Here is a 12,667-nt window from a genome sequence, read left to right on the forward strand (position 1 = left end):
TCCTTCGAGCCGGATTTGAACCAGCGACCTAAGGATCACAGTTATACAACCTACAGTCCTCCGCTCTACCAACTGAGCTATCGAAGGCGGTGGCAAAGGTTATCAATCAAGATATGATGTTCTAAATATGTTTTTTCCATAACATGAACTGATTTTTGAAAAGCACTAAACTCGGAATGCCTTTCATTGCTTTACATGGAAAGGCATGAGCAATGGTCCATCTCTGTAATCTCCATAATATATCCTCCGTCTATCTCGCCTGATACTTAAATCCCATTATCTGTCTGACTTTTCTGTCATGCCGGTATCCTAATCTGTGTTTTCTGTACTGGGTTTAGCGGCCAACAGGCCCGGACAGAGTCAGTGCTGGCACTGCTGCTGCTGCTGCTGCTGCTGCTGCTGCTGCTCAACAAGCAAAAAAAAAAACCCCTCTAAACCCAGCCAACCTTGAAAAGACTGTGTGCTTGTTTAGTCTGTGTTTTTGATTGACTAAAAAAAGCTCCTACCATGGCTGTTAGACAGGAAACTGGTAATACGTTAACAGTAGCTACTTATTAACTAACAACTAGAATTGCGTCTAAAAAATGAGCAGTTCAAACTGCAGGCTGAAACTTAAGCGAAAGCTGCTACATGTTTACAATGAAATATAGCTAGAAGCTAACCCAGAAGTTAGCTGTTCAAGGAGAGAGCTCAACTGAGTAAGATGGTGAGTGCAACAGCAGCAAAAATAAAATAATATTAGCCTATAAAAAATAAAAACATTTATAAATCAGCAACATTAACACTAAGATGAGTGAAACAATTTCATTAGCATTTCTTGATTGGGATTTATTTAGTTTCTTCCTGCTCAGTGACAGCAGCAGCAGTTGTTTTGAATTCATCAGGATCCTTTCATGCTTCAGTATCCTGCTGTTCCTTCCTGAAAAAACAAACACAAGGGACAGAGTTTGAGACACAACATAACTCTAGACAACATGATAAATCGTTTATCTGTTAGTCAGTGTCTGAACAAGATGCTGGTGATGGAGGGGGATGTGGGTAAATCAGGGTTGTTGTTTTTTTGTTTTGTTTTTTTGTTTGTTTGTTTTTGAGGTTTATTCTTTAGAAATTGAAATTTATAATGACAACCGGCAAAAATAAAGGCTGATGTTTTGTTTTTCTTCTTCTTCATAACCATATCTTTTCAGAGGTGATACGGTATGTTTTGTTGGAATTTGTTAAAAAGCTGCAGGGGGTGGAACATGTTTACACGTTTTAGAGGAGGTATTGTTCAAACAGAAGTCAGAGGGAGACTGTGGGATCGTTCCTTTGTTTGGTCACATCCTCTACGGGAGGCGGATGGTCGGACACACATCCGGCAGTGTTGGAAAGATAACGTATCTGCCTCGACATGAGAGCCTGATTGGTCTCTATCACTAAGTTGATCTGAGTCTATCTCTGGATCTGGAAGTAGACTAGATAATTAACAGTTAACTAAGCGTAGTTTAGCCGCTGGTGACAGTTACTAAACCATAATTACGGCCTTTAGTCAGGGTTCTACCGATATCATGTTGGTCTTTGTCATAAAAAACATCTGTCCAATGTAGGGTTGATATGAGTCATTCGATTTGAGTTTCTGGATGATATTCTGGATACCAGATGTCAGCCACTGGTTACATGCCACAACTGATCAGTATGGAACCCATGCACCAATGAGTAATGGACCACCAATGGTAAACTTTTTATACAATTATCATGTGGCCAATAGATGACCAGTTTTGATTGTTTACACACGAACATTGAGGGCACTGGAAGAGGAATTTTTTTGCCCTGCGCAAAGTTCACCTATTTTTTGTTATCCATTAATAGTATTCCTATTATTGAAACACTTTCTCTTCTACTTCCAACTACATTCTGTTAAACATTTATTGGTTTAACTGAATAATCTGTAACCTACCTTAGATCTGTTCCTACCTTAGGTCTGATACCTATTGTTGATCTGTTGCGTACCTTTGATCTGTTGCCTACTTGAGATCCACTGCCTACCTTAGATCTGTTGCCTACCTTAGATCTGTTGCCTACCTTTGATCTGTTGCCTACTTTGGATCTGTTGTCTACCTTAGATCTGTTGCCTCCCTAGGATCTGTTGCCTACCTTAGGTCTGATACCTATTGTTGATCTGTAGCCTACCTTAGATCTGTTGCCTACCTTGTGTCTGTTACCTACCTTGGATCTGTTGCCTACCTTAGATCTGCTGCCTACCTTAGATCTGTTGCTTACCTTAGATCTGTTGCTTACCTTAGATCTGTTGCCTACCTTGTGTCTGTTACCTACCTTGGATCTGTTGCCTACCTTGGATCGGTTGTCTACCTGAGCTCTTTTGTCTTACATGGTCACCTTATTTCTCACTATTTTGTTTTTCATTTTTTGAATAACCTTTTTTAATAATCTCTAATGGTGTAACAATAAATGATAATCATATCATTATACTGTTGTTAAAGGCTCTAATTTCTCTGAAATGTACTCTTTCTTAATCCCTAAATTTCTGACTTTCAAAGGTAACTGCCCTCTGTTCTAGATACATTAACAGGGCGTGGTCATGATACGGACACACACTGTTCTGTCATTATGGAGCTAAAGGAACCACATTACACATTGACCTTCTAATTTATTGTCACAACACTGGGTTAGTTATTGTGCAATTATTGCCTCCCAAAAAATAACTTTTGATGAGACACCTTTTGACACCTTGACTTAAGGCGATGATGAAACTGTCCATTAACCCAAAGACATGTCTGACATACATTCCTTTCCAGATCCTCCCTTAAATGTTCAAGGGTGTGGTGTGTGTGAAGCAAGAACATCTGATGTGTCAAAGTGAAAAATGATGATGTTGTTGACACGTCATGTTGTTGGTGTTGTTGAAGTTTCACACACCAACGGTCTTCAAGGACTCCAGCTAGAGTTTCTTGAACTTTCTTTGGAAGAATCCCAACTAAAACAAAATCTGTCTTGATTTTATTGACCCACAAGCAGGCAATTTCAGATTTCTCTTGTCATTTTTTAAATGTAATGCTATGAAATATTCATAGAAAGAACACAAGAATAATGTAAAATGGAACTGGCACTTGGCAGTGATGTGAAATATACAAAATACATCCATATGCTGATGACTTTAATATATACAAATACAATAAATTAGCCAACCTAATAAATTTGGGTGATTTTAAAGGTATAATTCAATATAGTTGTTACAATCTGTTAATGTTTTTGATGCAAATTGACTATTAGTTAGTTAGTTAGTTAGTTAGTTAGTTAGTTAGTTAAAGAAAAAGAACTAAGAAAAGCCTGAAATACAGATGTATATGTAAACAGTTCCTAAACTTTACTTAAATTGACAATAAAACACAAACTATAAAAAAGAAAAATCTGGACCCAAGTAGTCAATAATATGGTTAAAAGTCTTTTTTTTTCTAAATTCTTTCATACTCAGTATTTAATCTGTCTGCACCCTGCAGTGTCATTTATTGTTTTATTTTCTCATAAAACAAAACTATTAAAAACCCTGCTAATAAAAAATAAATTGTTTTTTTTTCCGTCTTTAAGGACAGCTGTATATTCTTGAACGTTACAGTTTTATCTGTAAAAAAAACCCTCCCAGACCTCTGAATACTGCTGAGCCCTCAGAATTGACCAACTTTGGAGGCTGTGGAGCACAAAGGCTCGCTGTGAGCCATACTTTTGGTTTAAGCCAGTGGAAAAGAGGGAGGTGACTCCGGGGTGGGTGGGAGTGGTTGGGGGTGGAACCTGAGGGCCCTACAAGGTTTATATAGTAAACCAAACTCTCTCTCCTCCTGCCTTGTGTCTGTGAGCTTCAAATCCCAGCCTGTACCTCTGCTCGCTCGCTCTCTCTCACTCTCTACTCAAACCATGTCCATTCAGCAGACCTACTCCATGCGCACCTCCTCCTCCGGCAGCAGCAGGCCTGTTGGAGGAGGTTCCTTCACTCGTACCTCTGGTCCTGTCTACAGAGCCAACACCATCCATGGCATATCTGGGGGCAGCCGCATCAGTGTCTCCTCCGCCCGTGCTGGGCTCGGAGCAGGGATGCCCCTTGCTTCTGGAGTCTCAGGAGGCTTCTCCAGCAGCGTCCAGGTGAGTGGCAACAGCGCCGACATCATGGGCAACGAGAAGTTCGCCTTGCAAAACCTCAACGACCGCCTGGCCAACTACCTGGAGACGGTGAGAAACCTGGAGCAGGCCAACAACAAGCTGGAGCTGAAGATCAAGGAGGCACTGGAGAAGAGTGGACCAGACTTCAGGGACTACAGCAAGTACCAGGCCATCCTGGATGACCTGAGAAGGAAGGTGAGGAGACAACAGGGGGAAACAGAGGCAGGGTGGGGGCAAAGGGGCTGAGGTGACAGTGGGTGCTTTTGTAGGTGAAGAATGTTTAAAATCAAGAAGGTGGTGACCAGATCTAAGGTAAATTATGAGATGATGTAGGTGAAACTTCAATAGACTCTCAGTTCTTGTTAACTTTCTTACCCCTCAGAACCTCTCCTCACCCATTAATGTTACTACATGAGAAGATACCAGGTCTTGGTAGACAGAACCATCATATTTGAAGAAAGAGGATTGGGCGGGGGGTGAGGGGGTTGAGACGACCGGAAGCAATATGGAGGAGTAGGAATGTCGGAACGTCACGGGCCAGATGGAGACAGGAAAAAACTTTCAGACAAATAACGAGGGTCCGGGGGATTTTACAGCGCCATACGTTATGACTTTGTAAATATTTTTGTCAACACAATGTGTCATTTACTTAACAAGTGTCACGGAAAGTTCACCACTGCTGCAGTTGCTGATGCCGCTACACTGACGCCACTGAAGTTTCCATCTACAAACTACAAAAACTTTTTTTTTTACAATGTTTACAATGTCCTAAACCCTCTATAAGTAACGAAAGTGGGCAAAAATTTTTAAAAAAAAGTCAGGTTTTGCTTCATTTGCTGTTCCAGAAAGTAAAAGTGTCATTTTTACAAGACTATTGGTACAAATTATATTCTCACTGCACAAAGAACTGTAGGAATGCCAAAATGGTACTGTTTTACCAGGCATTAAAACCATTTTTACATGAAAACAAAACCTGTTTTAATTCAGTAAAGTGGCGTGACTCTCAGTCTAAGAGAACAAACTGCCATGTGAGCATGCAAATCCATTTTAATTCAGTAAAGTGGCGTGACTCTAAGAGAACAAACTGCCATGTGACCATGCAAATCCACACACACACACGAGTACGTCAACACACGCACGCACACTTATCCAACAGCCATGTATGCCGAACTTCCTCATGCAAATCACCTGCAGCCTTCATGTTGATGATGGCACAGATCAGGTTTCCATGGTACCAGCAAGGCCTTTGGCTGCCTGGCAGCTGCTGATTGGTTCTAAGAGTTTGTCGCTGCAACGTTTCCCCTGTCCGGATCGTTTGGCTGTTATCTACTCCACTTTCGACAAACACTGCAGCTGTCTGCTGGTTTAAACCAGTCGGCAACTGCTCAAACAGACCTAATTTGGGATTTCCAAATTATTTTCTTTAACTGTTCTTAATGTTTGTACAATTGTAGCAAAAGTGCTAAAAGATTAGCAAACTTGTTAAACATTAACAATAACACAGCAAACAGCTATATTTTATTTAGCATAACAGTAGCTAGAGATGATATGGGAGCTATTTGGTTCACTGGAGTTTTAAACATTTAAAGACTCGAATGCAAAGATGTTGTTTGTTCTCACATCAAAAAGCTACATGCTACAGGTGTTATTAAACGTCCTGGTATATTTACTTGTGCAAACACCACTAGTGACAACACGCCTAAGGTTAGAGCTAAAGCTAACTATCAGCCAACAATGAACAAACAGCATTGTGCACAACTTGTCAAATTACACAACCAACAGCTTAAAATTAAGCATACGGTCTTTGCTAACTTTCTTACTTGGCCTGAAGACATTTCCTCGTGCTAATTTTGGATACATCAAATGCAAACACTGCTTGTGACAGCCGGACTAATTATATTGCTATAAGCTAACACAAACATAAAACCACTTGAGTCACATATATAAAGGCTTACCACGCCTGGCTTACATTCCAAAAGGTAATCAGTTCGAACCCCAGAACAACCAATACTTAATGGTGCGTCCTGTGGCAGCGTGTGTGGGTTGCGAAGAATAACGTTGTGAATTTCCCCCTTGTTGGATAATGTTGATAAAGTTGTTTGATTGCTGCGTTCACTAAAAAAACATTAGCCTTTCCAGCCGTTGGCTAGTGTTTGCTCAGCTGTTCTTCACTTCATTTGCATTCTAAATGTGGTCCATCTTTTGTTCCCACTCCAGGTGTTTGATGCCACTACCGACAATGCCCGTCTGGTTCTCAACATCGACAATGCTCGCCTGGCAGCCGATGACTTCAGAGTCAAGTAAGAAAGAACTTAGCCCCCGCGGTGAAAACTGAAATTTTGAAATTTGAACCAATCATTGTGAGAATTCAGACATTCAGTCATTAACTTGACGCTCATGAATCCTCACCACATCCTCATCATCAATGCTGGGGTTTTCCTATTGTTGTATTATGAATGTCAAAGCAAACACAGATGGCTTTGTGTGTGGAGAGCCTGTTATCTCAACTGTGATCCTTTAAACATTCTGGACATTGATTAACGATGACATTGAGCTGCCAGGAACTGTTCCTCAGCATCTGATCTCCCCTCCACTCCGTTCAGGTACGAGTCGGAGCTGGCTATCCGCCAGTCGGTGGAGGCTGACATTGTGGGTCTGAGGAAGGTCATTGATGACACCAACATGAGCCGCATGAATCTGGAGAGTGAGATTGAAGCCCTCAAGGAGGAGCTGATCCATCTTAAGAAGAACCATGGAAATGTGAGAAACTTTAGAAGCTATAGAAAATTTCCCAATTTGGATTTCATAACTATGAGTCCTAAGGAATATTTGATTCTTTTAACGGGTACATTAGGGACATCCGGTTGTCCTGTATATCCATGGCAAAAAAAATTTGAGTGTTAGCTATGAGCTAATGCGCAGGTCTACATAACCAATCATTGACATTTCCTGTGTTTTAGCCTCTGGCTAGATTACATAACTGTTAGCTTGTTAGCTATATAAGCTATATAATCCTTATCCCGACAATATGATAATGAAAGTGTAGACCTAGCATGCAAAATTTTAGTAAGTTCTAAGGTACCATTCTAGAGTCAACATTGTTGCCTAACTTTGTTGCCAATTTTAGCTTTTTGCTTTGCTAGTAGTGACCGAAGACATTTGACATTTGTTCTAGAGTCAACATTGTTGCCTAACTTCATTGCCAATTTTTTGCTTTGCTAGCAGTGACCGAAGACATTTGACCTACAGCATGACACTTTCTGACATTGTCTGGAACTATTTAGGTCTAAAAAAACCCCAGTATGACTGTGAGAGCTTAAATAAGCCAATGTAAAGTTCACTAAAACCCTCCCTAATTTAATTTGGTCAGAGTTAGACTGTAATTAAAGACCATAATCCTCCTTTGAAGGTGTGGTTTGGTACCGCTTGATTGACAGTGTAATATTATGTTTTAGCACCACATATCCCCACAACTGTCATCACAGTGTTATCGAAGTGGTACCAAGCCAGAGAAGTGGTTTCCAAGGTGACGTCAGTTTTTTTCAAACATCTTCGCGCTGGTTGATCATAAGATAAAACACAAAAAATTGTTTAAACTTAGTGGAACAAAATGTCAAAACCGGTCCGAGCCTGAATGTATCTTAGGCTAATATTTGTTTTGTTTTTTTTTTGGTTTGATCATGAGCACATCCCAGTAAACCTTCCAAGCGTATCTACTATTTGTACAAAGAGTTTTCTATACACACTAATGCCACAATAGCAGAAAACACATTTTCTGACATTTAGGCATTTAAAAAAACAGAGGTTTGTTAAGAGATCTAACCTACGTGTTTGCTCGAGTGTGTGCGTGAGCAAATACAGTGTAACGCCTTCTTGTAAAAACTTCCTGTCCACAACTGGCCGCAGAGAAAACCATATGTGTTAAATTACTGTCATTTACTCTCATGAAGTAGAAAAAAATGCAGCTTGTTTGTTTACTGTAGGGTTGCGTTAAATTAAGTATCCTCGCCCCACCGCCACCGCCACCGCCACCCAAACCACGCCCTGTCTATTTACCTGAACATCATCATGTCATTTCACTTGGAAGAGGACATGAAGTCACAGCGAGGTCACAGTTCTGGTGCTGAAAGAAAAGCTTGGCTAATGCAACCCAGATGATGAGCTACGACTTTAGGACGTAGCTTTTTGTGTTTTCAGGTTCAGGAGAAGTTGTGATGATGCGCAAACATAGTTTTGTTTAGTCTGATGGCTAAAAATGTTTTGAATTTTTCCACAAAACTAAACTTCCTTTGTTTTTCTGTCCCTTTTTTCAGGACGTAATGGAACTCCGTAACCAGATTGCTCAGTCTGGAGTCCATGTGGACGTTGACGCTCCAAAAGGACAGGACCTGGCACAGATCATGGCAGAAATTAGGGCCAAATACGAGAAGATGGCACTTCAGAACCAGGAGGAGCTGAAAACATGGCATGAAGCACAGGTATTCATCATTTCTGACACAAAGATGAAGCGATTTTCTTTACCTGGATAGATAGATAGATAGATGGATGGATGGATGGATGGATGGATGGATAGATAGATAGATAGATAGATAGATGGACGGACGGACGGACGGAAAGATAAGATTTTACAATTTTTAGTGATTCAGGTTTTTTGATACCTGTCCTGATTTTAAACCGTAGTAATAATTTTTCAGATGACGGAAGTGCAGACCCAGGTGACCATGAACACAGAGGCTCTGAAGGGCGCTCAGACCGAGGTGAACGAGCTACGAAGACAGATCCAGACCTTGGAGATAGAGCTGGAGTCCCAGAAGAGCCTGGTGAGAAAAAACACAGCAGCGTTCTGTTCGGCTGAACACACACACACACACACACACACACATCAGTTGGCGTGTCCTAATACAGTCTGCCATGGTCCTGACTCAGCACTCTCATTTCAACTCTCCCTTATTAACAGTGTTGACACAGGCTTCACACTCCAGTGACCAGTCTCTGCTGGATTACTGTAAAAATTTAACCCGCTCCGGCTCTGAAATGGAAACATGCATTGAACTGACCAGGATCAGAAAGTAGCAGGAGCTCAAAGCAAAATTAGAAAAAAACCATCTAAATAAAATTGAAATCATCACAAAAATAAATGAGAAACCTAAACAGTTCAATAAACGAAAAGAACTGTTATGACTGAATGAGTTATGACAACCTTCAAGTTGCTAATGCTAATTTGCTTTATATTTTGTACCTAATATAAATATTGTTCCTTCTATTACAAAAACCTGTTCTGATTTGTTTTCTGACAGAAAGCATCTCTGGAGGGCACACTGAGGGACACAGAGATGCGTTACAACATGGAGATGGAGTCGCTAAACAACATCATTATGAGCCTGGAGGCGGAGCTTACGCAGCTGCGTAACAACATCCAGCAGCAGACACAGGATTATGAGCAGCTGCTCAACATGAAGATGAAGCTTGAGGCTGAGATCGCCACCTACAGGAGGCTGCTGGACGGCGGAGACTTCAAGTGAGTACAATAATAGATTGCCAAATGCGGTTTAGCCAATGCTAAAAAGCCAAAGGTAAACCAAAAGATAGCTATAAAGTTAGCCTGGAGTTAGCTAAAAGTTAGCCTAAAGACTGTTACAAGACTTTGACAAGTAATGTCATTTTGCGGTTTTAGGCTCATGGATGCTCTGGAGGACCAGAAGTCCGTCAAGACTAAAGTGATGACGGTCACACAGACCATGGTGGACGGGAAGGTGGTGTCTTCCAGCACAGAGACCAAGACTCTGTAAAGACGAGCAGACACAGCTACATCACAACTCTCCAAATTTATCATCATTTAACAATACTCACATCTGATTGGCCAAACCCCCCTTTTTTGTAGTCAATTGTCACTAAAAAACATTAGCCTACTTTCGTTTTAGGCAGCTCCTTAACAGAACAGCAACTGGATCAGAAAGAAACTAAAACATCATCTTTATTTATTTCATCATCATGTTATTTATGTCTTCATTCATTGACGGATAGACGTTAGGACTCAGGATTAGAGAGATGTCAGCTGCACCACAGACAAGTACTTTTACTAAAACAGAGTATACTTTAAAAAAAAAACAGAGAGAAGAAGAAGAAGAAGAAAAGAGTCCAGTTACAAGCAAAGTAGTTTTTTCTTTTTGTTGTTATCAAATTGTTTCTGTCACCTGTGGTTTTCTTTTCTGACCAGTTTAAGTCTCTCCTGCTGGCTGTGATCTTCAAGCATGTCAATAAAGGTCTGTTTCATCGTTTTCCCCATGTGTGACCACGGCGGTTTATTTAACCATGAAACTGGACTGAAACAGAGCAAATATTATTGAAATCTTTAAATTTACATGTGAAATTGGGTGTGATTATACTAAAAATAATAACTTATAATAAATAATAATAAATAATAAGTTATATAAATAAAATAATATAATAATAAAATTAACATCATACTGTAATTACATCTATATATATATATATATATATATAAGCAATATCCTAGTTTTCCGGAAGATGTTTTTACTTAAACTAGAGGTTCAATAAAATTAATAAAAATTAAAATTAAAAAATAGTCATCGATCACTAAAACTTGACACAAGAATTACTAAATATTCAAAATATATAATTTTATGCCACGTTTAAACTCATGAAAGCCCTAAAAAAAAGATGAAAGTTGATGGCTGTAAAATGTGTCATCCTCTACTACTAAGAGCGATAGTAATAAATATTGTCATAATGTCCTCACCTTTTCACCCTAGTCAACAATGTTTTATTAGTCCTGCTCCTCCACCAGATAAGACCACAGCTACACTAGACTGTTGACATAAGGCAGGAGGGATTTACTCAACCGTTTGTTCATATACTATTTTTTTTCCTCTTTGTTTTGTTAAGATGAGTACAAATTTTGAAAATATCTAAGATCCAGCATGACATTTAAGACTTCCCAATGAGAGCCTGGAAGTCTAAAAAAATACATAAATATATTGGACAAATGTTATAACAGAAAATACTTAGTTAACTTAGATATAACAAATATTTCCCTAAAATGTGACGTAAAATGGCTATGAATTAGCCAGAAAAGAACTAATACTCAACTCAAATATACATAGGTTAGCCAAACGTATCCAAAATAGCCCAAGTTAACCAAAGGGTAAATTAGAGGTACCCCAAAACTGAAAACTTTTCTACACCAAAAAACCACATACTCATTAAGAAGACGTGTGAACTGGTGACTTGGTCGTTAAAGAAGCGAACTTGGGTCCGGAAGGTTTCAGGTTCGAGTCAGGTCCACTGAGCATGGCGCCGTCCCCTGCTCACTTTGGTGATTGGGTTAAAAGCAGAGGTCATATTTCGTTGTGAGGTGTGCTGTTTCACAATGACAAGTAGTTCACTTTCACTTTCAAAATAAAAATCAGTTTGGCAGTGACATTGTTTTCTGTGGTTGGAGAAGAAAGGAAAGCTCATATAAACCGAAGGACAGCATCTAGAGTGAAGCACAGTAGCGGAATTGTTCGAGAGTCATCGTGAGATCTTTGAGGTTTTGTGAGATATTCTTCTCTATATGCGATAATAAAAGAAGAAAGCCATTTTAAAGCCCACGCCCAGAACTGTCATCATAAAAATTCCTAGCTCTGAATGAAAAGCCTTCAGATAGAACTCCCTCAGAACCACTAAAGCTATTTTTTACCATAAACCTGCCAAAATGTTACACAATGGACAACGGCTTACATCCCTGGAATCGGAAATCACCATTCTTTACTGCACATAATCTATATGGAAGTGTCAGTGCACACCTTTTGTTGAACCTTCGACAATGGGTGGGGCAGGGACAAAGTCTGAGGTTGTAGGCTAAAGGTAAAAATGTCATATAGATAGCAGGGGAGTGGCAGAGGGAGCTGTTCCTTATCCGAGGGATATATAAGATCCTGGAACTGTTGGCCGTCACTCTTCCACTCTCACCTGTCTCAACTCCTCTTGGCTTCTTCCTCACCTTGGTTGTTCGCATAATGGAGCCTCTGATGAGACGCCAGAGTTCCAGTTCTGGGATCTTCCACATGACGCCCATGCAGGGACACTATGCCCACAGTGTGAGCGGAGGAGCAGGAGGCCATGGCACCAGGATCTCCACCTCCACCTTCGGCCACAGGGTCGGCAGTGGCATCGGCGGAGGCTTCAGCCAACATTCTTCTTTCAAGACCCCCGGAAACCTGGCCATTGGCAATGAGAAGCAGACCATGCAACACCTGAACGACCGACTGGCCAGCTACTTGGAGACAGTGAGGAGCCTGGAGAAGGCCAACAGCAAACTGGAGATCAAGATCAGGGAGGCCATCGAGAAGAAAGGACCCCTGGAGGGCAAGGACTTCAGCAAGTACAATGCCATTATCGCAGACCTGAGGGCCAAGGTGAGTCCACGAATAAGGTCACCGTCTGTGGGGGCGGCGGGGGGGGGTATCACACTCGGGGCACACGGGACACCGGGCCACACCCACACAGGGCA

The 12,667-nt window shown here is 40.7% G+C and overlaps 2 protein-coding genes and 1 non-coding gene across 3 annotated transcripts in view; 2 read left to right on the forward strand and 1 right to left on the reverse strand.

The window, feature by feature from the left end:
- Positions 1-87, reverse strand: trnay-gua (transfer RNA tyrosine (anticodon GUA)). The gene is given in 2 exon segments: positions 1-36; positions 51-87. It is a non-coding gene; the product is annotated as a tRNA-Tyr (tRNA).
- A 3,733-nt stretch (positions 88-3,820) lies between these two features.
- On the forward strand, positions 3,821-10,433 carry krt18a.1 (keratin 18a, tandem duplicate 1). The gene is made up of 7 exons (XM_008318226.2): positions 3,821-4,347; positions 6,370-6,452; positions 6,756-6,912; positions 8,466-8,630; positions 8,847-8,972; positions 9,450-9,670; positions 9,827-10,433. Exons 1-7 carry the CDS (start codon positions 3,910-3,912, stop codon positions 9,939-9,941), a joined length of 1,305 nt encoding a protein of 434 aa, XP_008316448.1. The 5' UTR covers positions 3,821-3,909; the 3' UTR covers positions 9,942-10,433.
- Positions 10,434-12,091: 1,658 nt separating this feature from the next.
- The window catches only part of LOC103384640 (keratin, type I cytoskeletal 18-like), a 4,203-nt gene continuing 3,627 nt past the window's right edge, over positions 12,092-12,667 (forward strand). The window contains exon 1 of the mRNA XM_008318225.3: positions 12,092-12,572. Coding sequence (XP_008316447.1) covers positions 12,174-12,572 — 399 coding nt within the window. The 5' untranslated portion in view covers positions 12,092-12,173. The remainder of the gene's footprint in view (positions 12,573-12,667) is intronic.

This window comes from Cynoglossus semilaevis, chromosome 10 (assembly GCF_000523025.1).
Source record: "Cynoglossus semilaevis isolate Cse_v1.0 chromosome 10, Cse_v1.0, whole genome shotgun sequence".
Lineage (NCBI taxonomy): Eukaryota > Metazoa > Chordata > Actinopteri > Pleuronectiformes > Cynoglossidae > Cynoglossus > Cynoglossus semilaevis.

Coding starts and splice junctions, on each gene's coding strand:
- krt18a.1 (XM_008318226.2), top strand. CDS start 3,910: ATGTCCATTCAGCAGACCTACTCCATGCGCACCTCCTCCTCCGGCAGC. Junction 6,453..6,755: donor GCCGATGACTTCAGAGTCAA/GTAAGAAAGAAC, acceptor CACTCCGTTCAG/GTACGAGTCGGAGCTGGCTA. Junction 8,631..8,846: donor AAACATGGCATGAAGCACAG/GTATTCATCATT, acceptor ATAATTTTTCAG/ATGACGGAAGTGCAGACCCA.